This window comes from Eutrema salsugineum, unplaced genomic scaffold, assembly GCF_000478725.1.
Source record: "Eutrema salsugineum unplaced genomic scaffold, Eutsalg1_0 scaffold_6, whole genome shotgun sequence".
Taxonomy (NCBI): domain Eukaryota; kingdom Viridiplantae; phylum Streptophyta; class Magnoliopsida; order Brassicales; family Brassicaceae; genus Eutrema; species Eutrema salsugineum.
The window spans coordinates 1,091,324-1,114,878 of NW_006256547.1; the positions used below are offsets into that span (position 1 = coordinate 1,091,324).

Genomic DNA, 23,555 nt, shown 5'->3' on the forward strand with positions numbered 1-23,555 from the left:
ATTATTTTCGGGCCATTTCTCGACCAAGTCCACAAAACGCGAAAAACTTCTAGGGTTCACGGAGACGAAAACGGCGACTGTATTCTCTGAATCGTTTCGACGCAGTCGGAGCAAAAAAGCACAGGAAACCTTCCGATTTGGTGGGCAAGGTACGCGGTTTCTCTCGTCTCGCAGAATTACATCTTTTCTGCAGAGTTTTCGGGTAAATTAGGGTTGAGGGTTCTGGGGAAAATTTCGGGTTTTTTCCGATAGAAATTAGGGGTTTTTGAAATATGAGTCTGCGTTAGTTTGAATTGTTTAGATTACTGTTGTTTGCGACTTGTATGATATCGAGATTAGGGTTTCAGAAAAGGGGAAAATCCGGGGATATGAATCGATTTTGTTAAGGGTTTTAAAATTCGGGGATGTGAATCGATTGAATTGGGGCTTCTTTGAGTTGTTATTGTTTCAGTAATTTCGCTTTGTTGATTCTGTGAATTCGATGGTTTAGCATATGTGTGATCGTACATTGTGTATACTCGATGTTATGTATCTACTTGTTTCTTGTTTAGTCGATATTTGCCATTCGATTGATGTTTTGTTTATTCGATATTATGTAAGTACTTGTTTCCTGTGTGAATAAAATGGTACTACCATATGCTTGTTTTGTAGTTTAGGCAATCTACTTGTTTCTTGTTTAGTCGATATTATGTAACTTGGAGCCTACCATATGCTTGATCGTTGCAACCTTATGGCATCTATGTATTGTCTGTTTTTGTTTATTGTTCTGTGTATGTCATTTTTTTGGCATCTTTTTGCTTTTGGGTTTGTGTGTTTATGGCTGCAGGTTTCGGCGTGTGTGCCAGGGAACCACACAAAGGTAAATATCCTTTTATCTCCTTCGTTAATACCTTATGTTTCTGTTTGTATCTAATGACTGAGTTCTTGTTATACTTATGTTTGCGAGGTACCTCTAACGAGAAATGAGTGGTTGAAGGAACTTTCAAGTTAGCTTCCGACGAGGTTACACCCATGCTTTTAATGCGGTAAGTTTTGTAAATATCCTTTGTACTTTTGCATTAAAAATGGTTAGGTGGTAGTAATGGTCTCGCTTGTCTATATTGCTGGATTAGGTTAGGGTAAATAGTTGTTAGGTTTAGAGTTAAAGCCAATCTTGTCAAAACTTTGTTGAGGTGTAAATACTTGTTAGGTTTAGAGTTAAAGCCAATCTTGTCAAAATTCATTGCAAAATAACTATTAACACTAAAAAGAAAACTAATAATAAAACTCTTGAAACCAAACACCAAAAACACTTATAAAACATGTCAAGTTCTTTCTGCCTTATTCATTCTGACTTACTCCTTCTTCTTGTTTCCTATCTGACCCCGCAAATCCTTTTTTTACATGGTCTAAATATTTGAAGTTCTTTCTTCTTTCTTTCTTCTTTCTTTCTTCTTCTTTCTTCTTTCTACTTCTACCGTACTATGGATTTACCAAACCCTTACGGTAACTCCAATAGTTTTTTAAACCTCTTAAATAGCCAACAGGAAAACACATTTTCCTTCTCACCGAGTATAGATCTTGCATCCTCTCAAGTTCCTAACTTCAGCACACAGCAGACTAAAGATAGAAGTGTTCCCGCTGAGGATCGCACTACAAGGAGGAAGTGGCATCCTACAGAAGATGTCGTTCTGATCTCGGCTTGGTTGAATACGAGCAAAGATCCTGTCGTCGGTAATGACCAAAGAGCAGGAGCCTTCTGGAGCCGGATAACTAACTTATTCAACTCGAGTCCAGAATTAGCTGACTTTCAAAACCGAACTCTAAGTCACTGTAAGCAGCGTTGGCAACGAATCAATGATCAAACTTGTAAGTTTGTAGGGAGCTATGAAGCAGCATTGAAAGAGCAAAGCAGTGGCCAAAACGTAAACGACGTGATGAAGAATGCACATCAAATATTCCTCAATGATCACGGGTTTAAGTATGCACTTGAGCATGCGTGGAGGGAACTGAGGCATGACCAAAAGTGGAGCTCATCATCGGCTGTAAAAGATGCTGAAAAAAAAAACGGAAGAAAGGGGAAGCTAACTCGCCTATGCCAGATTCCGGTCAACCTGATTGTCACGGAGAGGAGACAGCAGAGATCAGGCCCCCTGGTGTGAAGGCTGCAAAGAAATCAAAGGGTAAAAAGGCTGTTCGAGGAGTTGAAGAGGATAATAAAGATTTCATCAACATGTGGGAAATAAAACAACAAGATATAGCACACAAAAGGATGCTCTCCAGGCAGAGAATGCTTGAACACTTACTCGCAAGAGGAGATAGACTATCAGAGGGTGAAAAATCTCTAAGGGAAACACTCATTAAGGAAATCTTGTCTTAGTGTTGGATGTTTTAAATTTTCTGTTCCTTTTTTGGTTTCCATGTTTAGGTTTTCTGAACTAGTATGATTATCTGTCTCTTATGTCATATGTTATATCTCGTACTGGCTGTTTAATGTCGTTATAGTGAATCGGTTATGTTCATCTCTTAATGGCTGTCTCTTATATATGTTTATGTTTCCTTTGTCTGTTTTGATTTTTATTGGCGTACAGGTTATAGTGACAACTCAGGAGCAAGTTGGTGGAATAAGTGTATTTTGAGAGACGTTTTCTATCCACAAAATCTTTTATGGTATCCAAAATTTTATGTAAATGATTAGTAACCACATGTACATCTATATATAGAAACTGCAGTTGGTCGTAAATTTTAGTATCACTCCACATTTGTTATAAAAATTGTCATCCCTTTTTTTCTTACCCAGCAAACCTCTTCACACCATCCTTATTCAAATTTTTTCCTAATCCTCTTCAAAAATCCTCATTCTCCTTTATGGCTTCTTCTTCTAATAATGATCAATATAATCCATATGAAGCTGGCGATGATGGGCTATATACTCCTTATGATGGTGTCAATGATGGCCTTGATGAGAGTTTTGATGACATGTTTGATCAAAAATTTGACGACGCCTTCAACGCTTTACTTGAGAGACAAGCCGGTTCTAAACCAAAGAAGACGAAGAGGGCATATATTGAAAGACAACGAGAACAAGGGCACACCCAATTATGGAACGACTACTTCGCTGAGAACGCAACATATCCTTCCCATATATTTCGCCGTCGGTTTAGAATGAACAAGCCATTGTTCATGTACATTGTGGAACGACTATCAAATGAAGTGCCATATTTTCAACAAAAGAGAGATGCTGTTGGAAGACTTAGCTTATCTGGATTACAAAAATGTACGGCAGCAATCCGTATGTTGGCGTACGGAAGTGCGGCTGACGCAGTTGATGAATACCTTCGGCTAGGTGAAAGTACGGCAATCAAATGCTTGGAAAAATTTACCCAAGGAATAATATATCTTTTCGGGGATGAATACCTAAGAAGACCCACACCAGAAGATCTTAAAAAGCTGCTAGACGTTGGGGAGGCCCGGGGGTTTCCAGGTATGGTAGGAAGTATTGATTGCATGCACTGGGAATGGAAAAATTGTCCAACAGCTTGGAAAGGGCAATATACACGGGGCTCAGGGAAACCAACAATTGTCTTAGAAGCTGTAGCATCACACGATCTGTGGTTTTGGCATGCTTTTTTTGGACCTCCAGGTACGTTAAATGATATCAATGTTCTTGACCGTTCGCCTGTGTTTGATGACATATTACAAGGCCGAGCTCCTAAAGTCAAATATTATGTCAACGGACACCAATACAACCTGGCATATTACTTAACCGACGGAATTTATCCAAATTGGGCAACATTTATCAAATCAATTCCGCTTCCACAATCTGAAAAGGCCAAGACATTTGCAAGATGCCAAGAAGGTGTACGAAAAGATGTCGAACGGGCTTTCGGAGTCTTACAAGCCAGGTTTGCCATTGTTAAAAATCCTGCTCTTATTTGGGATAAGGAAAAAATAGGAAAGATCATGCGGGCATGTATCATATTACACAATATGATAGTTGAAAACGAGCGACCATTGGACACCCAATACAATATATCAGAAATTTAAAAACGGCGATGGAAGCAGAACGTCAGAAGTCGATATGACATATTCAACTAATATGTCCACAAATCTTACCAATATGATCGGCATTCGAAACGAAGTTCGTGACAAGAAAATTCATGACCGCTTGACGGCTGATTTAGTTGAACACATATGGCTTAAATTTGGAACAGAAACGCCTTTTGATTAAACATTTACTTCCTGTATTAGTATATCATATGTTGTAAAATTTATTTGGAATAATTTGTAATTTAAATTATAAACTCTATGTAATATACCTTGTTTAACAATGTAATAAGTTGGTTTTTAAATGTATTTATAAATAACTCAAAAAAAAAAATTGATTTTTATATCAAAAAAAAAAATTATTTTTTTAATCCTATAAACTCCGAATTACGGGTTCAGGGATGAAGTGAATTTTTAGTTTGAGGTTCTTCACTGTTTAAAAAAAAAAAAAAACCATTATAATATTTGCTATGATACCCAATGTGGGTATCAGCAATGGAGATGCTCTTATGCTTCACACACACACGCAAACAAACTCGTTTCTAAAAATCCCTAAATTTCTCTAATAAAGAAACAAAACCTCTAAAATCCTAAGGAAGAAGAAGAATGGGTTACAAAGTCGCTAGAGCATCGGAGTATCTTGCGATCAATGGTGCTGGGATCAAAGACATCAAGCTTGCAAAGAAGTCTTGGGTGTATCCATGGCAGTCTTGCACCGTCTTCGACGTTTCTCCGGTGAACTACACGTTCGAGGTTCAGGCCATGAGTTCCGAGAAGCTCCCCTTTGTTATCCCGGCCGTTTTCACGATCGGTCCACGTGTTGATGACCCTCATGCTCTCTTACTGTACGCTATGCTTATGTCTCAACACGATAAGCGCTCGAATCACGTCAATGAGCTTGTTCAGGGTGTTATCGAAGGAGAGACTCGTGTTCTTGTTGCCTCCATGACCATGGAAGAAGTCTTCAAAGGTAAATTAACATACGCTTCTTTTTATCATAATCTTTGCGCTCGATTTGTTAGATTAGAAACGGTTTTCAATTGCTAAATAGAAGTTTGACTGATTCTTGTCTAGAAGAATTCACTTTTTGATTATATTACAAATCAAATATTATGGCAATATATATTGTAGGAACAAAGGAGTTCAAGAAGGAAGTCTTTGACAAGGTTCAACTTGAGCTAAACCAGTTTGGTCTTGTGATCTACAACGCCAATGTGAAGCAGCTCGTTGATGTGCCTGGACATGAGTACTTCTCTTACTTGGGTCAGAAAACTCAGATGGAAGCAGCCAACCAAGCCAAGATCGATGTAGCAGAGGCCAAGATGAAGGGAGAGGTCGGTGCCAAAGAACGTACCGGGCTCACCATCCAGAATGCAGCGAAGATTGACGCTGAGTCTAAGATTATATCCACTCAGAGGCTAGGAGAAGGGACAAAGGAAGAGATCAAGGTGAAGACTGAGGTCCAAGTGTTTCAGAACGAGAAGGAAGCTCTTGTTGCTCAGGCTGATGCAGCATTGGCTATTCAGAAGGCTTCTCTGACCAAAGAATCTCGTGTGGCTGAAGTTGAAGCAGCCAAGGCAGTTGCTTTGAGGGAAGCTGAGCTTCAGACTAAAGTAGAGCAAATGAATGCATTGACCCGGATAGAGAAGCTTAAAGCCGAGTTCCTCAGTAAAGCCAGTGTTGAGTACGAAACCAAGGTAATGCATATCTCAAATTCTTACGACTAATTTACTAGGATTCTCTCAATCTCTCTCTTTCTTTCTTTGAATTTGGATCATGACACATAGGTACAAGAAGCAAACTGGGAGCTATACAATAAGCAAAAGCAAGCAGAGGCGGTTCTTTACGAGAAGCAGAAGCAAGCGGAGGCTATGAAAACTGCAGCTGATGCTGCCTTCTATTCCAAACAGAGAGATGCAGAGGGACTTGTTGCCATGGCCAACGCTCAAGGGACCTATCTCAATACTCTCCTAGGCGCAGTTAACAATGATTACTCAGCCATGAGGGACTTCTTGATGATCAACAATGGGGTTTATCAAGAAATCGCCAAGACCAATGCGGTTGCTATCAGGGACCTGCAGCCTAAGATCAGTATGTGGAACAATGGTGGTGCCGATCAAGGGATGAATGGTGGTGGTAATGGTAATGCTATGAAGGATATAGCTGGACTTTACAAGATGTTACCACCGGTTCTTGATACGGTTTATGAGCAGACCGGTATGCAGCCGCCGGCTTGGATTGGTACAATACGTGGTGCTGAGCCTAAACAATCACTTCAGACTCAACAATACAGAGGCTGAGATCTCAACAGTGCTTTATAATTTATTTATTTATTAGGATATTTATTATGCTTTAGAACTTTGGAAGTTAGCGTTCGTAGACATACCAATAGCATTTCACAAACGTGACTATGATGAGTTGATGACTAAGGGGCTTTCGAAAAGGATAGGGGGTTTTTCTGTTTTTTCTTTTTCTTTGACTTTATGGAAAATTTGGCTTTTATCAAGGATATCAAGTGTGTTTATTAACTTATTATTATCATGTTATTGCGTGCTCAAGCTACCATTATCCGATCGTGATATGAAGGATATTATTAACTGAATATATCTCAATTTTGATTAACTTGATTACAAAATAAAATTATAAATTAGGTTGTTGCTTCAAAATAGTTCAATGGAATTAAAGATGAGATCTTCTAGATATCTCAGAATTTCTATCTATATGTTCTTTAAAGAATCTTTACTTGCATAAATCTTGTTTTTTAGTTTCTTTAACTTGAACGAATCTTAAATTCCTCGAAATTAATATAGTCTTATATTTTAATGGGTAAATTTTACGAATTTTCTTGTACCAATCAAAACTGTCAGCATCAAAACTAGTTGTTATTGACATCCAAAAAGAGAGAAAAAAATAAAACAGTTCAAAACCTACCACTTTATTACGATGGGCCGACGGGTACTTTGACTTTAATGACTCCGAGGACCACTCTCCAATTATTTTTCCTCTATCGGAATATTTTTAAGACCTCTTAACTGCAATTTCTTAGCAAGTAGTGTTCATTATTGAGGACCAGTGGGTGAAACTTCGAAGATGGTAGGTACCACTGAAATTTACATTTACTTTTCTAAAGAGTTATAGTTTTACTGTTTTATGGTTCAAAAAATTAAATCACATTGCATGGGGTTTTAAGGATATAAGGATATTGGATCCGATCTCGTCGGCCTAAATTTTGGGGGCATCACTAAAAGCCCAAAATACGGCCTTGAAAATGGCGCCATTGGCGAGATTTCCACGCACGTGATTATCACATGATCCTTTCACACTCTCTCAACTAAGCTGCGAAGATGAACAAAATATCTTCACTCACTTCTTTTGTCTTTTGGTGTGGAGAAGCTTTGATGATCATTATCCATGACGATTCTTAGCTCGTCTCCTTCACTGTGTTCTCTCAAGATTTTCCGATCATCCTCTCGGGATTCTCTTATCGACGCTGCTTTCTTCGGGAATAGGACAAAGGCGTCTCAGTCTTTCAATCTCCGGCTCCGAATGCAGGTCGTTTCGAGTATCTCGGCTTCTCTTACATGTAGTAGTGCCGGTGAAGATTTCCCTGTAGACTATGAGCAGTGGCTACCAATTCATGATTCAGATAGCCGGAGAAGAGCCGGTGTTTTGCTCCACCCGACGTCGTTTCGCGGTCCTCATGGCATTGGTGATCTCGGAGAAGAAGCGTTCCGGTTCATCGATTGGCTTCATTCTACTGGTTGTTCAGTTTGGCAGGTGAGTATTCTCTGGTTTTGTGATTAGGCATTCGTGTAATTGCTCTGTTCTGCTCGTCCAGCGAAGTTAATTGTTTTTGTAAATCTAGATTGAACTTGGAATCATTACTCTGAAGAGTAGGGGAAGTTTTTCGCCATTGAATTTTAAGGTGCGATAAAGTTCTTTTTTCCTGGCATTGTTTTGTGAGCAGGTTCTTCCTCTTGTTCCTCCAGACGAAGGAGGATCTCCTTATGCAGGACAGGTTTGTCTTTTTGGATTCCAAAATTTAAATTGTTTATTTCACTTTGTCTGCAACTTTTTGTTTTCTGAGTTATTGACTGCTTGCTTGTGACGGCTACTTCTAGGATGCAAATTGTGGGAATACATTGTTGATTTCTCTGGATGAGCTTGTAAAAGACGGCTTGTTAATGAAGGATGAGCTCCCACAGCCAATGTGCACATCTTCTCTGTGGTTTCTTAAGTGGACTCTGTTATTTTTGTTTGGTCTCATTCTCAACTCAGATCTCTTTTATTATCCAGTGATGCTGATTGTGTCAACTATCAAATTGCCGACAAGTTAAAGACTCCGTTGATAACTAAGGTACATAATCTGGCTTGCGGTTATGGCTGTCTTTTTTTTTTCTTCTCTGGAGTTAAAATACTAGTAATGAAGACAATGCTTTTAGTCTAGCTTACAGAAATTCATTAAATTCCTGTAGTTTTCAAACTAAGCTGCCTAGCATAAACTCTCTCTGTATTTAGTAATCTTGATGGATAAATTCATCTATTTCTTCATTGATTATAACCACTGATCTGGCTTGCGAAGTTAAGTTTGATCACTGACCTTTTCTTAGGCAGCAAAGAGGCTTATTGGTGGCAATGGTGAACTGAAGAGCAAACTGCAAGATTTCCGTACTGACCCCTCTATATCATGTGAGAAATATACAATTAAAAAGATTCGTTTATTATCATTCTGTTGGCTTATTCTAAATAACAAGTTCTCACTGAGGATATTCTGTTCACTATGCATAGGTTGGCTTGAAGATGCTGCTTATTTTGCAGCTATAGACAATACTTTAAATGCATACAGTTGGTTTGAGTGGCCTGAACCACTTAAAAACCGTCATCTTTCAGCAATGGAAGCTATATATCAAAGTCAAAAGGAGTTCGTAAGATTTTGGTGGCTTTAGCTAACTTCTTGGATTTGATTTCATTATGAATTAATGTTCTGTGAAGCCTTTTAGGGTAAACTTTTCTTCTTTGCTGCAGATAGACTTGTTCATTGCTAAACAATTTTTGTTCCAAAGGCAGTGGCAGAAAGTTCGTGAGTATGCACAGAGTAAAGGAGTCAATATAATGGGAGATATGCCCATCTATGTAGGATATCACAGTGCAGATGTTTGGGCAAATAAGAAGCATTTCTTACTGGTAAGTAAAAGGTTTATATATAGAGGCAAACAATCTTGTTGTATGTCCAAGGAGAGTAATTTAGACTTTCCTGAAAGCCTTTTTTTTTTGTTCTAAATCTGTACGCAGAATAGGAAAGGCTTTCCGCTTCTAGTTAGTGGCGTTCCTCCTGATCTATTCAGTGAAACGGGTCAACTGTGGGGAAGGTTTTGATACTACACCTCCTACTTTAGATTATCGGTTTGATGCTTGGTTAGTTCTTTTCACCTGATGTAGATAAACAGTGTTACTGAAACATAATCGACGTGAATAAGTTTTTGGCTTTCCCGAACTATTTGTTCACAATCCTGCTATAACTTGTTCTTCTTCACTCTCTTATATTTATTTCTTCACCATGATATTTATTGATCTTTTTCGTCCATTTTTTTGAAGCCCTCTTTATGACTGGAAAGCAATGGAGACTGACCACTATTCTTGGTGGGTTAATCGGCTACGACGAGCACAGGACTTGTATGACGAATGCAGGATCGATCATTTCAGAGGATTTGCAGGGTTTTGGGCAGTCTCTTCTGGTGAGTTAATCCTCAAACTATAATATATTTGTTGGGTATATATTGGGTTGGTAATTAAGAGGTTTGATCATGTGATACTCTGCAGAAGCTAAAGTTGCCACGGTTGGAAGATGGAAGGTGCTTTGCTTAATCCGTTGATGTATATATAATCAGGTAAAAAAAACTAAGAATAAGAAAAGTTGTATTAATATGTAGGTAGGACCCGGAAAGTCTTTATTTGATGCCATTTCGAGCGGTGTTGGGAAGATCAAAATCATAGCTGAAGATTTGGTAAGCTCATTTGACTTAACTATACAGACACTCAGTAGTTACATAAAAGTTAACTTACATATACTCAGTGTTTGCTAATAGATGCTACACTTTGTCATAAGACAGGGAGTTATTACTAGAGATGTAGTTGAGCTGAGGAAATCAATCGGAGCACCTGGAATGGCGGTCCTCCAGTTTGGTAAAATAGCTTGGCTTCCCCTCATGTTCCTTACTGTATTTCTAATTTCTTTCTACCTATTTGATTCTTTTTCTGATTTCAGCTTTTGGAGGCGGCGCCGATAACCCACATTTACCTCATAATCACGAAGTTAACCAAGTTGTATACTCTGGAACTCATGACAACGACACTGTAAGTTTTGTTTTAGCTTTTAATTGATTTTACTGAACCCGTAAAGAAGCCCGGAAGAAATGTATATGTCCTGTCGATTTATCTTGTTAAATAGATTCGTGGGTGGTGGGACAATCTGGACCAAGAAGAAAAGTCTAAGGTAATCTCACTGATGATTTCATACCCATTTAGCAAAAATTATTTTTTGTTCTTTTTCTGTTCCGTAGCTTATGATTGTAAGATAATCACAATGGCGATTTTATTTCCTCATTGACAGGCAATGAAATACCTGTCAATAGCTGAAGAAGACGATATCTCATGGGCACTTATCCAAGTTGCGTTCTCTTCAATCGCTCAAACCGCAATAATACCAATGCAAGACATTCTCGGACTTGGAAGTTGTGCCAGGATGAATACTCCAGCCACTGAGGTTAGTCATTGCTTTTTATCTGATAAGCTGTAGTCAAATTGGGAAAAAAAACAATGCGTGTTAAATTTTTAGTCATTGCTCTTTATCGCAGTTGATTTCTTTGTAGTTATAGTAGACAAATTTGATAGAAACATATATTTGTTTGCTCGGATTGTGATACGTGTTTCTAACAATGTGATTTTTGTACGTGTGAAATACACAAAGGTGGGGAACTGGGGTTGGAGGATTCCGAGTTCAACGAGCTTTGATCATCTGAAAACGGAATCTGTCAAACTCAGAGATCTATTGTCATTGTACGGTCGGCTTTGAGTAAATCATCCGACATGTCTAAGAAGAAGAATCTTTCGTTTTTCCTATTATGATAAAATGCAAATAAAGAACAACGAAAGCTATATATATGCTTCGTTTGAAAACGTTAACCAGTGATATGGCTATGATTTCGCATGTTAAACTTCACCGTTCTTTAATAATGTTTGTTCACGTATCAAAGTAATCTTAAACACACGTTTTATTTCAATTTCATGTTAAGGAATTGTAAAATCCAGCTTAAGAAAGGGAGAAGTTTTAGATCGACGGCTTGGGTGAATCAGTAACGGGATTTTCTTACATTGGAACTGAAGATTCATTCGCCTTTATTGAAGGATGAAGATCCAGTTAACATAAATTTGAGTGCAGGAAACAACGAATGTCGTATCTTTTGTGAGTAACAAAACTTAGCCAAGCCTTGACTAATTTCTTGATTTCGAAACAACATATACTCTCTTATTTTGTTTTTCAATGTATCGAGCTATATTTACTGGACCAAGCTTAAAAAATTAGACTATTGTTTGGCGGGTTGAGCCAGGCCCATGCAGTAGTGCAACGCATGGGCGACTCGCGAAAGCCCAGATAGCAAGCTATCTTGGTGGGCTTTCTCCCTTAAAAAATAGAGTTAATATCGTGTGAGCCGATGGCCCACGTATCAGATATTAAACTGATAAGAACAGATACTACACTTGATCTTAGCCAAAAGGCCGAGAAAGGTATGAGTTGCAAGTGAGGCTCGGCCTCGTATTTATACTACGTGAAAATGAGCGACGTCTCTCTCGCTAAGCGATGTGGGACAAAAACTAAAAACAAAGTTTAAGCAAACGCCTTTCCTATTATTATATAGGCTAATACCAAAAATAACCCTCTAACTTATTTTGTCTCTTTGTTTGCAATTGATCACAGAACGTGATGAAGACCCAGAAGAAACGTTATGAACTGGGTTTTATAATTTGAGCTCAGTCTAGTGAGATCTATGTGCACAGAGGAGGGTCATAATTTTATAGTTCAAACTCTGGGAGTCTGAAAAAACTCTATCTTTCGTAACTTCAGATTTTTACATTGTTTCGAAAGAATGTTTAATTGTCGGTGAGGTGGAAATCTCTTCTCCTGGTCCTGGGTAAAGGAAAGGTCGATACTTAAAGTTCTTCAATTGGGGGATATTTTAAGGAGTCGACGCTCTGATGCCATTGAGTTCGTAAACTAAGAGGAAGTTTGAAATTTTAAGATGGGATTTAGATCGACGGCTTAGGTGTAATCAGTAACAAGTTCCGTTTCGTCAGCCACAAAAAAAAGATACTGTTGACAGTGGGATTTGAACCCACGCCCTTTCGGACAGGAACCTTAATCCTGCGCCTTAGACCAACTCGGCCATATCAACTTTGTTGTCCCTTACAGACTTATTATATATACAAACATTTTACATTTAAAATAAAGACGAGCCATTCACATATTATCTATTTCATTTCTTTAGAATAGATATTGAGTGAAGACTTAAATTACGACTTACGAGGATGATTGTATTAGACGTAACGTATGTGATTGATTTTTTAATGGCAACCACACTATTTGAAAGATAAGAAAAAAGTAATGTATCACATATCTGCTCTGCATTACACATTGTCTAAATAAAACCAAAAATTACAACAACAACAACAACAAAGAAAAGTTAACTACGCTATCACATTTACCAAAACATAGTTAGACAGGCATTGTAAGATAACAGTAACAGACAAACTTTGATGAGTGCTGCTTCCTTAAGAAATATATGTGAAAAGGTGTCACTACCATTTCTCACTTCTATCTTCAATCATTGTTATCTCTTATTATTATCATTATAAATAATCGAAACAACTCAAGTTTCCACTCCTCGTCTACCTTCAAGCTTTAACACAGCAGTTGAAGCAGCTGAAGATTCCTCTCCTCGTCTGTTCCAAGTCATTTACAAGTAAGATCAAGAATGTTTCATCCCCAAAATCAATTACTATTATTATTTCTGTCAGTTTCTATGGTAGGTACACAATATAAAAGCCACACATTTTTCTCGAAATGGATTATGCTTTACTTTGATTGAAAGAATCTCAATACAACAACTATATTAAAACATAATTCGTTGTCGTAGGGTAATGTACATTTCTTCTATTTGTATTAAGAGAATTCGCACCATTTCTAATATAAACTCAAAATCTAATTTATGAAGTTTGGTGAGGTATTTATATCTACAACTAAGCAACTAACTATAGACCAAACACTGAAGGACCACATTTACCCAATTGCTAGAAATAGCCATATAATGCTTACAAAGTTAGATTCCATAACCTAACCAACCCAAGAAGGTAAGCCTCACATCAAATGAACACACACAGCCGTAATCCACGAACACAACCATCCAATTCATATAGACATAACTCAACCAAAACCTATAAATGTTTTGAGAACAGGTACACTAATAATCCACAAACAATGTGTGACTCAAATATCTAACCCTATAAAGCTACAAAGTTAGATTCCACGACCTAACCAAATTAAAAACACCTACCTACCGGTTTTCAAGACAATCAATCATCCAGATCATATACACCCCACATCAAGCAAGAATGAATGTTAAGATGGAAACTCAAGTGTAGACATAACTAAATCAAAAGCTAGAAAAACTAAAGTTTTGAAATTTGATGAATATGAGCATGATCAACAAACAATGCGTAACCCAAAAGATGGACAACAGTTAAATTCCATAACCAGACAATGGGACGGAGCAAACCCAGAACACACAACTAATCATTCAACACAGATAAACCCACAGTGAAGAAAAAATGAATCTTTAAGATAGCAGCAAAACTGAAAAGAAGTAATTGTAGTCTTACAGATGGAGAATGTGGGTGGTGGTGAGAGAAACCATTGTGGTTGCTGTTGTTGTTGTTGTCACTGTGGACAGTGGTGAGCTTAGCCTTAGTAGTATCAGAGGAAGTGGGTTGATTATGAAAAGGGTTAATGAGGTCTTCCTCGTTGCCAAGACTGGCTCGAGAAGGATCTCTCTTGTTCTGTTTCCTCATCTCTCTGATCTTTGAGAAATCCATTGAGTAATCAGGGATCGTTCCTCCTTTCTGATCCCAGTCTCCAAACTGTGGTACTGATAGCCATGGCGCGTTCTTGTTCTGCCAAACATATCTCCATTTCTCAATCACTTTGATTTCTAAGAACATAAATAAAACTAAAATCGAACAATTTTAGACACGCATAAAGGTTTTTCTTTTCCTTTAAATTCAACCCAAATTCACGATTTGCGAATTCAGATTTGATTTATCAATTCGAACTTGAATTTTAGTAAGGGAACTTGTTGAAAATTCATTAAACTAAAAAAAAACACAACTTTGATTGACTTTTCTCAAGAAGAAATTCAAAAACTGGTTGTGAAAATTCACTGTGTAAAGGGATTGATCACGCATCAGTTTTGACTTTAGTTTTTCTCCGATGAAAAAGAATTTTTTTTTAAAACTCAGCACAGGAGAATTAAGTGGTTTATAAACAACAGATGAGAAAATGGGTTTGAGAGATTTAAACCTCTTTCGGATCCTCCATATGATGAAATCTGTAGAGAGAAGAGAATCCTCCTTTTTTTTTTTTTAAGATGATCTTAAGCAGGACTATGATAAATACAGAGATGTGTATATATAAGCTAAGAAAAGTATAAAAATTTAATACAGCAAAACAACAGCTCGAATGGGTGTGATACGACCTACGCTTTACACAGCATATCATTAAGAAGATATGTATAGTTTTATTATTTTCGTTTCGAAAAAAGGCAAGCTTTTCAGGAAATTACTATAATGCCATTCTTTGCGAAGCGCACACGCTTAATCCACGTCAGCTTTGCTTTCATCCTCTTTACATTAAGAAAAAAAAAAACATAGGTTTACTGGTCTGGATTTGAAGGCCGGCAACTATTTTCCAAATCTCATGGATCATATTTCTTTAGTAGACTAAGCAAAAAATCAGTCTAAAAAATTCTACTACCTAATATTCATTTTCCATTCCTACAGAATTACTGTACTACACATACTCCACTACGACAGAAAAGCCATAATTATAGATGTATTAGTGAATCTGTGCCCACTTAATATATATTGACAGAAAAGAAAAGCCATAATTAGATATATTAGTGAATATGTGCCCACTTAATATATAACTACAAAAGTCTACAATTAGTTATAAATAAGTACGACTTTGTTTGGTCAGCTAACTGGCTATTTTATATGTACACGGCACTATACATATATATAGTCATGGAGGCGATTAACATAACTTAATGTTTTAATGTTGTGAGCCGATCACACGTTTATTTTTTTTAGAGATTTTTCAAATGTTTTAAAAAGTAAAACTATTCCGAACACATTTTCCAAACATTAAACAAAACAAGTTTGACTTATTCACAAGCAAACAAAGAGGCTCCTATGGATATTTTCATACCTTTCTATACATACGTTCGGGAGATTAGTAGCCATTTTTCAGGATTGCCGAGTAATCCAAAACACATTTGAAAAATAAAAAATAAATGATAAATACAAAACAAAATGGTGGCGTAATAACATCCACAGAGCAGCTTACGTGGCTGGTGGTGTAGTTGACACGTGGAAGATTGTGAGAAATGTCTTCTGTTCAAAGGAGTTATTGTGAACCACAAGGTGATTACTATCTCCGGATTACGCAGTGTTATCTTCAACCATCTCTTCTCCCACAACCACAAAAAAAACTTTTCTGTTTTTTTTTTCTTTTTGTAGCAAAAGATGGCACATACATAAAATTATAACTTTATCAAAAAAATGCTAATGGCGAGCTGAAAATAATAATAATCACACTGCGAACGATGATAATAGTGGAAAAATATAATGGTGTAGTCGAGGAAATGCATTTCAGTATAAGATCTATTCCGTTCATTCTATGTTTTCTTAATTTTATGATGATTAAAATTAATAATACTGGAGTACTGAATTTTCTTCATTTTATGATAACGATATGTGTATTTTTGGAATAGAAGGAAAAAAAACAAAACGAATATTAATATATCTCTTGGCTCACACTTAAACGTTAGAGAAACTCTTATCAAAGCACTCTCGAGAGAGACTTTCTTCCTCTGCTTCTTCTCCAGTAGAGCGAGATTCTCTCGCGAGAGACTGCTATTCTTCTGATAAATCCACACCCGATTATTCAAATCGCTACAAGGTTCCGTTTTTAAATCATGGGTTTATCGACGAATCTCCATAGCCTCGACCTCCGATCTACTTTCTTCACCGGTCTCCGTCCTTGCCCATCCCCAGTCACATCTAATTTCATCAAAATCTCTTCCATTTCCAACCCTAGACGCGAAATCCCCACCATCAGAGCCCAAGTCTCCACAATCAGCCTCGAGACCTCGGTGAAAGAGCGCCAAGACGACATCGAATCGCTTTTCTCCAAGCAAACCACCGAGCAAGACTCCGACCGGAAGCGAAACGGGAAGAATTCGAAAAACGGAGCTTCTGGGATTTCTTCAGGTGTGAAGCTAGAGAACATAAGGAAGAGCTACAAAGGCGTGACGGTGCTCAAGGATGTGAGCTGGGAGGTGAAAAGAGGGGAAAAAGTCGGGTTAGTGGGCGTGAACGGAGCTGGGAAGACGACTCAGCTCAGGATAATCACTGGGCAAGAAGAACCAGATTCAGGTAACGTTATCAAGGCCAAACCCAATATGAAAATCGCCTTCTTGAGCCAGGAGTTCGAGGTTTCGATGAGCAGGACGGTGAAAGAAGAGTTCATGAGCGCTTTCAAGGAAGAGATGGAGATAACTGAGAAGCTGGAGAAAGTGCAGAAGGCGATCGAAGGATCTGTCGATGATTTGGACCTTATGGGAAGGTTATTAGACGAGTTTGATTTGTTACAGAGACGAGCTCAGGCCGTGAATTTAGACACCGTCGATGCTAAGGTCAGTAAGCTGATGCCGGAGTTAGGGTTTGCTCCAGAGGATGCAGATAGGCTTGTGGCTTCGTTTAGCGGTGGATGGCAAATGAGAATGTCACTTGGAAAGATTTTGCTTCAGGTGATTGATTGATACTTATGTCCTTTCAATTTGATTGAACAGAAGCTAATGTGAATTGTGTTATTCTGTGAGTAGGATCCAGATTTGCTGCTACTTGATGAGCCTACAAACCACTTGGATCTTGATACTATTGAGTGGCTTGAAGGTTATTTGCAAAAGCAAGAGGTGCCTATGGTTATAATCTCACATGACAGAGCTTTTCTTGATCAGTTGTGTACTAAAATTGTGGAAACCGAGATGGGTGTGTCGAGGACATTCGAGGGTAACTACTCTCAGTATGTGATCTCAAAGGCAGAGTGGATCGAAACTCAGCATGCAGCTTGGGAAAAACAACAGAAAGAGATTGAATCAACAAGGGGCTTGATCGCTAGGCTTGGTGCCGGTGCAAATTCTGGTCGTGCTTCTACTGCAGAAAAGGTTAGCAAGCTGCTAAAAAAAAGAGAACTTAATTTGCAGAATCATTGACATGACTGCCTGTGGCTCGAGAAGTTCAAGCTTATAAGTTTCCCTTTTGTGTGGTTTATAACAGAAACTGGAGAGGATCCAAGAACAGGAGCAAATAGAGAAGCCATTTCAGCGGAAGCAAATGAAAATTAGGTTTCCGGAGCGTGGAACAAGTGGAAGATCGGTAGTCGCGGTTAAAAACATTGATTTTGGTTTCGAGGATAAGGTGAGTTATTAGAATGAAAGTCAAGACATTAAGATAAATCCTCTATTGCTCATGTTTGACCCTGTGAAAAACTGTGTATCTGTTGCAAACCAGATGCTATTTAAGAAGGCTAATCTAGCAATTGAAAGAGGAGAGAAAATCGCCATTATCGGCCCGAACGGGTGCGGGAAAAGTACTTTATTGAAGCTAATTATGGGTTTAGAAAAGCCTACGAAAGGTGAAGTTATTCTTGGAGAGCACAATGTACTGCCAAACTACTTTGAACAGAATCAGGTGTGTTTCAGTGGCTCTGGCTGAACGATTGGGATAGGTTCTGTCACTTTATTGACATGGTTTTGGTTTTTTGCTAGGCCGAGGTTCTTGATTTGGATAAAACAGTGCTTGAAACAGTTTGTGAAGCTGCAGAAGACTGGAGAAGTGATGATATAAAAGGCCTTCTTGGACGTTGCAACTTCAAAGCTGACATGCTTGATCGAAAGGTCTCTCTTTTAAGCGGTGGTGAGAAAGCACGCCTTGCTTTCTGCAAGTTTATGGTTACGCCATCTACTCTTCTCGTTTTGGATGAACCAACCAATCATTTAGATATTCCTTCAAAAGAAATGCTCGAGGTTCAGTTTCGACTCTTTCTTGGAATCTTTGGATACAATTATAATATAACCGTTCGTGGACTTGGAGGAAAGAGGCTAATTTTCTGGTTCTTATTTTGAATCAGGAAGCGATAAACGAGTACCAAGGTACAGTCATCGCAGTCTCCCACGATAGATACTTCATCAAACAAATCGTTAACAGAGTCATAGAAGTCGAAGATGGTTGTTTAGAAGATTACGCAGGCGACTACAATGTACATTTCGAATTACATTCTCTTCTCAGCCAGTATAGTTTGATCTATGAGAAGTCTCAGTTTTAATTTTTTGCATGTTTGAATTCTGCCTCAGTATTACTTGGAGAAGAATCTGGACGCTAGAGCAAAGGAGCTAGAGAGAGAAGCAGAGCTTGAAGAGAAAGCTCCAAAAGTGAAGGCAAAGTCAAAGATGTCAAAAGCTGAGAAAGAAGCAAGGAAGAAGCAGAAGATGCAAGCGTTCCAACAGGCTAAACAGAAATCAAAGGCCAGCAAGAATTCCAAGAGATGGAATTGAAAAAACGAAAACTGAAAGGAGTCAGATTTATAAAGTCTTCTTACAGTCAGTCACAAGATCTTTTACTGTGGAATGTATATAGATACTTTTAGAAAATGCAGAGTATTAATGTTTCTAAACACTTGAGCCCCATTGGGTAAATTAAGAAACTTTATTGTCTCAAAAATTGGATTAGAGGCTGCTGATAGTGATGTGAATCAAGTTCTCTCTTATCTTTCTTTTGTGAACCTAACCAAACCGAGCCGAACCGAAAGTGTGTTTTTCAATCGAGTCAATTAAACCATCTGATGGTAAACAAAATTCGGTTATCTCATAACCCTAACCGGGTTCAACCTTCTCGTCATCCTCAGTCTTGTCTGAACCTTTTCAATCAGCCAAGGTGGAATTTGGTAAACACCGACTTGGAGTTCGACACTACGAATGTTCAAAAGCTTTGTAGGAGTTAATTTAACCGAGATTTCTTTTCTGCTTTGGTTGGATAACTGTAAGCATGGTCGGAATTCTTCTGGGCTTGCCTGGGGATTGGGCAGAAGACGAGCTTGAGTCTTCTGATCACTACACAACAAAAATCGGCGGTCTTCCGGTAAATCCCTTATCGTCTCTCTGTTCATCCTTTTTTCACAGAAAAATTCGATTCTTTCCTTCTGGGTTTTGATCGTATGTTGATTTTAGGATTGGCCTCCATTGCCTGATCATACACTGAGACCGGAAATTCTCAACTGTTGTTCATGTGGAAGTAGACTTTCTCTTGTAGCTCAGGTTCTTCGTCCGTGTACCAAAAGTCTTTACTTTTTTTTTTTTCGTTTTTAATGTTTAAGAACCTGGAAGTTTTCATGGATTTGGATTTTCAGGTATATATAAATGACGTTTTCTTTCTCTGTATTTAGGTGTATGCTCCAATCTCAACAGAAAATTCGGACATCAAAGAGCGTACGCTCTATATATTTTGTTGCTTGATGCCTAAATGTGGAACTTCTGAGCAAAGGTTTTGTCTTTTTTTTTTTCCCTTCTGATTCTCTGATACACTTGTCAAACCATTGCCTATTTTCTGGTTATGTTAGAATGATCATCAAGGTGTGAATTTATCCCTTAAAATGTTCAGCTGGAGAGCTTTTAGCGTTCAGAAAGCTATGCAAGTGAAAGAATCAAGTGAGATAGCGGATTTGTCTGTGGCCTCGCCTCCGGATACAACTTCTAAAACTGATTGGTTAGACGAAGAAGACGGTGATGATGATGAAGATTTTGATCTGGAGAGTTTAGCTAAAGCGATCGCAGAAGCTGGTACCTCTGCTGCTTCCAATTCGAAGAAACAGAGCAAGAAACCAAGTGGCAATGCTAGTTCAGGGACTAAAGCAAAGCCTTCACCTTTAAAATCCGAAACAAGAGTTGTGGATCAAATGAAAGTTGAGACTGGTGTGGTGGTTCCGTGCTTCTACATTTATACAAAGGAAGAGAACGTCTCAAAAGATGTTGATCGTTTCTCCATGAATTATTCGTCCATGTCCATCAAGGAGAAAGAAACCAGCAACGGTGATGAGAGTGAAACCGAAGAAGCCTGGGAGAATGAGACATATGAATATGACAAAGCCTTGAATGCAGATAGGACTTACCTTAAGTTCAAAAAACGGCTAGATGCAAACCCGGAACAATGTTTCAGGTACAAATTGTAATTCGCTCGTATCTATCAAGATCTTCCTGAACTGTTTGAACATTTGTTCTAATTTTCAAAACGCAACCTTTGCTTTATGTAAACTTATTCTATGGCCAGATACTCATATGGCGGTAAACCGGTGCTGGCCACTGAAGACCTGAAATCTCCTGATAAATGCGGGCATTGTGACTCTCCAATGATCTTCGAGATGCAGCTCATGCCTCCGTTAATATATTTTCTACATGAAGGTGTTGTTGATAAAGAGCTTAAGCAATCATTGGATAACTGGGATTGGATGACACTTATTGTTTACACTTGTTCCAAGGTATTATTCTTATAGGATCTTCTCATATATTCCAATGATTTAAGTAAAATCTTCAAAAAAGCATCTTCTTCTTTTTTTCAAATTTTTTTTTTTTTTTTAAGCTAAATGTTACTGTTTGTAGAGCTGTGCAAATGCGGTGAATGATAATTGGGTTGTTGCTGAGGAGTGTATCGCAGTACAGTATGAGAAACCGATGAATCTTGATCAAGCTAGCTTCTTCAAATGAAGCGAATCAGTTGATTGGCTGAGAAGATGTTGCTGAAGTGACTATAGCTTAAAATGTGGACGAAAAAAGTCTGATTTTGATCAAGAAGTCAAATGCGCCACGGAAATATCTTCTCCAACTGTTGCAGGACAGAAGTTCCCAGGAAGAGGGAGCTGCTAAAAAAAGACTTTTTTATAGTTTATCTGTCTATTTATATGCGAGGCAGAATAATTGTTATTTTTCTTTGTAAAAAAATGTTTAGTTTTATGTAATGTTTTAATTGAAAAAAAGAAGATACTTTTATTGGATCATTTTCGATTTAATTCTCTTTTAAGTTAATCTAAGTGTCACGCAAGAATCGTTCAAACCAAAAAATGTGCTCTGCTTCTATTGATGCGAGAAACATGGCGCCAACTTTCTCTCATCTCTCTCTATTCTATCATTTCCGTTTGGCCCCTTTCTTGATTTCTCTGGAGCTTTTTAACTAATACATAGACATGAATGAATCAAGAAGAATCAGATTCGGTTCCTCAATCTTCTTCGTCATCATCATCCTGATCTTTGGGGCCCGGATTTTAGGGATATCTGCAGATGGAGCGGAAGATGATGGTATCGCCAAGAAAGAAGAGAATCCGTCACTTGTAAAGATCATATGTGGGATTTTTGGCAAGAGATTTCCTCCAAGTTCTTGGGAATTGATTCAAGGTGTAATGCAGAAGATCCAGATGAAGCTTTATCCTCCAAATCTAGAGTAAACAAACGAGCATTCATATACTATAAGCATATTCTTGGGTTTTCGCCAAAGACCCAGTTTTCTAGCTCATGTGTGTGTTGTTTTGTTGTGACAGTTTCAGAAGCAACAGCGACAAAAGCAATAGCGAGGAGGAAGGAGAAGATAGAGGAGAGAAAGTGAAAGAGGCGGCGACAAGGAGTCTCGAAGTTAGCAAAGAAGCCATTGAAGAGTCTGCAAAACTAGCAGGAGATGTTGTAGGAGAAGTAGTTCACAAAACAGCTGAGAAAGTTACCAAACACACCTCACATGATGAAATGTAATGTAATCCACTAAGATTGCTCATAATGTTATATAAAAATTCAGATCCAACAACCATTTCCATTTCAAAAGAAATCAAATCATACATTTCAGACTCTCAAGCTTAAAGAACACTAAGAGAGATTCGATATTCTTATCATTTCAAGAAGAGCGAGAAGAAGTAGAGAGCTTAAGACACTCACTTTGACATCTTCTAAGACAGATGTCATTCCAATTAGCAACTTGATGCTGGTTCACGCAGACGGTTCGAGCACAAGCATCAGAGCAAGCGTCGAGCTCAGATACGCCACAGACAGTGACACAAGTGTCGGGAATGGGATCCTTAGAGAAAGCTCCAACTTTTTTCAGCATTCTTTTTGAAACGCAAACTCTTTCGCAGACAAAGATTTCATCAGAGCTTTTCTCTCTTCCTCGAGCACTCTTGATCCTCTCTTCTTCGCCATGTCTCTTCTTTATCCTCAATGCTTGACCTGCAATTAGCGCAGGCACTGCTGCTGCTAATAGTGGCCACCACGCTTCCACCATTTTCTTCTTATCGACTTAAAATTTTTCACACTGCGCATCACAGCAATTAATCAAAGAACACAAGTTAAAGAAAAGCTTAGTCTTTTTTTCAGCAAGATTATAATCTGATATCTTCGTAATTTAAAAAATTAAAAATCCAAGCTTTGGTCTGAGGAAAATCAGTTATCAATCTGAAGCAAATGGTAATCAGTTACCCAATGTACAATTTAGAAATATATATATATGGAAATCAATCGAAATCGAAATTGCAATCGAAATGGTACAGATTTAACAAGTTACTGATACGCGAAGTCTCACAGTTCCCAGGGTTTAGGGCTTTTGCACGAGGAGAGGGAGAGAGATATAGAGAAATTAGGGTTTTTTTTCAGCTGATTGTAGCAACAGAAAACCCAGCGGGATCAAAAAGAAGAAAATTTCAGGGAAAGGAATTCGAGGGCACAAAGTCACATACCTTCCTTCGTTGTCTTTTTTCGGTGCTATGAAGGTTGTCCTAACTCTCTAGCTCTATCTCCGTTCAAGAATCTACGGAATATTTCAAATTGATATATCAATAATATTTATATATACCAAAAAGTGGAAAAAAATAAAAAAATTTCACTTGCGGTAAACAAAAAAAAAATCTTTTACAATGAAACAGACGCAGATAGTTAGACTGGAAACAATGGTTGTATTTCATTCATGTCCAGATTTTCTATATCTCTTGTTAACAATGATATGATATCGAAAGTTGCCTATAATGAAGTTTCATTCAGACGGAAAAAAAAATTAGATTGTAAATTCAACTTATCTATCAAGAAACAATATGATGATTTGGAATGATTCACAGT

The 23,555-nt window shown here is 38.0% G+C and overlaps 8 protein-coding genes and 2 non-coding genes across 18 annotated transcripts; 6 read left to right on the top strand and 4 right to left on the bottom strand.

Moving 5' to 3' along the window:
* Positions 1 to 16: 16 nt before the first annotated feature.
* LOC112083349 (glutathione S-transferase T3-like) lies at positions 17 to 2,757 on the top strand. Of its 8 annotated transcripts, XM_024150917.1 has the most exons (4): positions 17 to 149; positions 827 to 859; positions 947 to 1,025; positions 1,520 to 2,509. In XM_024150917.1, exons 3-4 carry the CDS (start codon positions 1,012 to 1,014, stop codon positions 2,139 to 2,141), a joined length of 636 nt encoding a protein of 211 aa, XP_024006685.1. In that variant the 5' UTR covers positions 17 to 149; positions 827 to 859; positions 947 to 1,011; the 3' UTR covers positions 2,142 to 2,509. The 8 variants fall into 8 exon arrangements, 4 of the variants coding, with proteins under 4 accessions (XP_024006685.1, XP_024006683.1, XP_024006684.1 ...); XR_002897614.1 differs by having other exon boundaries at positions 827 to 1,025; positions 1,861 to 2,509; XM_024150915.1 differs by having other exon boundaries at positions 827 to 1,025.
* Positions 2,758 to 4,488: 1,731 nt separating this feature from the next.
* LOC18012402 (flotillin-like protein 3) lies at positions 4,489 to 6,494 on the top strand. Its single transcript, XM_006394039.2, has 3 exons — positions 4,489 to 4,996; positions 5,158 to 5,723; positions 5,814 to 6,494. The coding sequence occupies exons 1-3, from the start codon at positions 4,633 to 4,635 to the stop codon at positions 6,324 to 6,326; spliced, it is 1,443 nt and encodes a 480-aa protein (XP_006394101.1). The 5' UTR covers positions 4,489 to 4,632; the 3' UTR covers positions 6,327 to 6,494.
* An 879-nt stretch (positions 6,495 to 7,373) lies between these two features.
* Positions 7,374 to 11,287, top strand: LOC18011991 (4-alpha-glucanotransferase DPE1, chloroplastic/amyloplastic). Of its 2 annotated transcripts, none has more exons than XM_006394040.2 (16): positions 7,374 to 7,803; positions 7,994 to 8,044; positions 8,148 to 8,236; positions 8,323 to 8,383; positions 8,637 to 8,715; positions 8,815 to 8,951; positions 9,052 to 9,210; positions 9,319 to 9,395; positions 9,622 to 9,761; positions 9,847 to 9,878; positions 9,957 to 10,031; positions 10,137 to 10,209; positions 10,292 to 10,380; positions 10,475 to 10,519; positions 10,637 to 10,789; positions 10,994 to 11,287. In XM_006394040.2, exons 1-16 carry the CDS (start codon positions 7,438 to 7,440, stop codon positions 11,096 to 11,098), a joined length of 1,731 nt encoding a protein of 576 aa, XP_006394102.1. In that variant the 5' UTR covers positions 7,374 to 7,437; the 3' UTR covers positions 11,099 to 11,287. The 2 variants fall into 2 exon arrangements, with proteins under 2 accessions (XP_006394102.1, XP_024006681.1); XM_024150913.1 differs by having other exon boundaries at positions 9,094 to 9,210.
* A 332-nt stretch (positions 11,288 to 11,619) lies between these two features.
* LOC112083788 lies at positions 11,620 to 11,815 on the bottom strand. Its single transcript, XR_002897916.1, has one exon. It is a non-coding gene; the product is annotated as a U2 spliceosomal RNA (small nuclear RNA).
* Positions 11,816 to 12,395: 580 nt separating this feature from the next.
* Positions 12,396 to 12,476, bottom strand: TRNAL-AAG. Its single transcript has one exon. It is a non-coding gene; the product is annotated as a tRNA-Leu (tRNA).
* Positions 12,477 to 12,663: 187 nt separating this feature from the next.
* On the bottom strand, positions 12,664 to 14,859 carry LOC18011992. Its single transcript, XM_024151843.1, has 3 exons — positions 14,657 to 14,859; positions 13,960 to 14,250; positions 12,664 to 13,023 (listed from the first exon to the last, which is right to left on the bottom strand). Exons 1-3 carry the CDS (start codon positions 14,852 to 14,854, stop codon positions 12,976 to 12,978), a joined length of 537 nt encoding a protein of 178 aa, XP_024007611.1. The 5' UTR covers positions 14,855 to 14,859; the 3' UTR covers positions 12,664 to 12,975.
* Positions 14,860 to 16,182: 1,323 nt separating this feature from the next.
* Positions 16,183 to 19,137, top strand: LOC18012417 (ABC transporter F family member 5). Its single transcript, XM_006394042.2, has 7 exons — positions 16,183 to 17,165; positions 17,241 to 17,582; positions 17,695 to 17,835; positions 17,929 to 18,108; positions 18,186 to 18,443; positions 18,548 to 18,676; positions 18,771 to 19,137. The coding sequence occupies exons 1-7, from the start codon at positions 16,332 to 16,334 to the stop codon at positions 18,969 to 18,971; spliced, it is 2,085 nt and encodes a 694-aa protein (XP_006394104.1). The 5' UTR covers positions 16,183 to 16,331; the 3' UTR covers positions 18,972 to 19,137.
* A 184-nt stretch (positions 19,138 to 19,321) lies between these two features.
* On the top strand, positions 19,322 to 21,463 carry LOC18012684 (probable 20S rRNA accumulation protein 4). The gene is made up of 6 exons (XM_006394043.2): positions 19,322 to 19,554; positions 19,644 to 19,730; positions 19,859 to 19,956; positions 20,074 to 20,628; positions 20,740 to 20,947; positions 21,069 to 21,463. The coding sequence occupies exons 1-6, from the start codon at positions 19,462 to 19,464 to the stop codon at positions 21,171 to 21,173; spliced, it is 1,146 nt and encodes a 381-aa protein (XP_006394105.1). The 5' UTR covers positions 19,322 to 19,461; the 3' UTR covers positions 21,174 to 21,463.
* Positions 21,464 to 21,603: 140 nt separating this feature from the next.
* On the top strand, positions 21,604 to 22,209 carry LOC18012685. Its single transcript, XM_006394044.2, has 2 exons — positions 21,604 to 21,903; positions 22,001 to 22,209. The coding sequence occupies exons 1-2, from the start codon at positions 21,650 to 21,652 to the stop codon at positions 22,203 to 22,205; spliced, it is 459 nt and encodes a 152-aa protein (XP_006394106.1). The 5' UTR covers positions 21,604 to 21,649; the 3' UTR covers positions 22,206 to 22,209.
* Positions 22,210 to 22,243: 34 nt separating this feature from the next.
* On the bottom strand, positions 22,244 to 23,404 carry LOC18012921 (uncharacterized protein At5g64816). Its single transcript, XM_006394045.2, has 3 exons — positions 23,356 to 23,404; positions 23,180 to 23,250; positions 22,244 to 22,758 (listed from the first exon to the last, which is right to left on the bottom strand). Exon 3 carries the CDS (start codon positions 22,726 to 22,728, stop codon positions 22,345 to 22,347), a length of 384 nt encoding a protein of 127 aa, XP_006394107.1. The 5' UTR covers positions 22,729 to 22,758; positions 23,180 to 23,250; positions 23,356 to 23,404; the 3' UTR covers positions 22,244 to 22,344.
* Between the last annotated feature and the right edge of the window lie 151 nt (positions 23,405 to 23,555).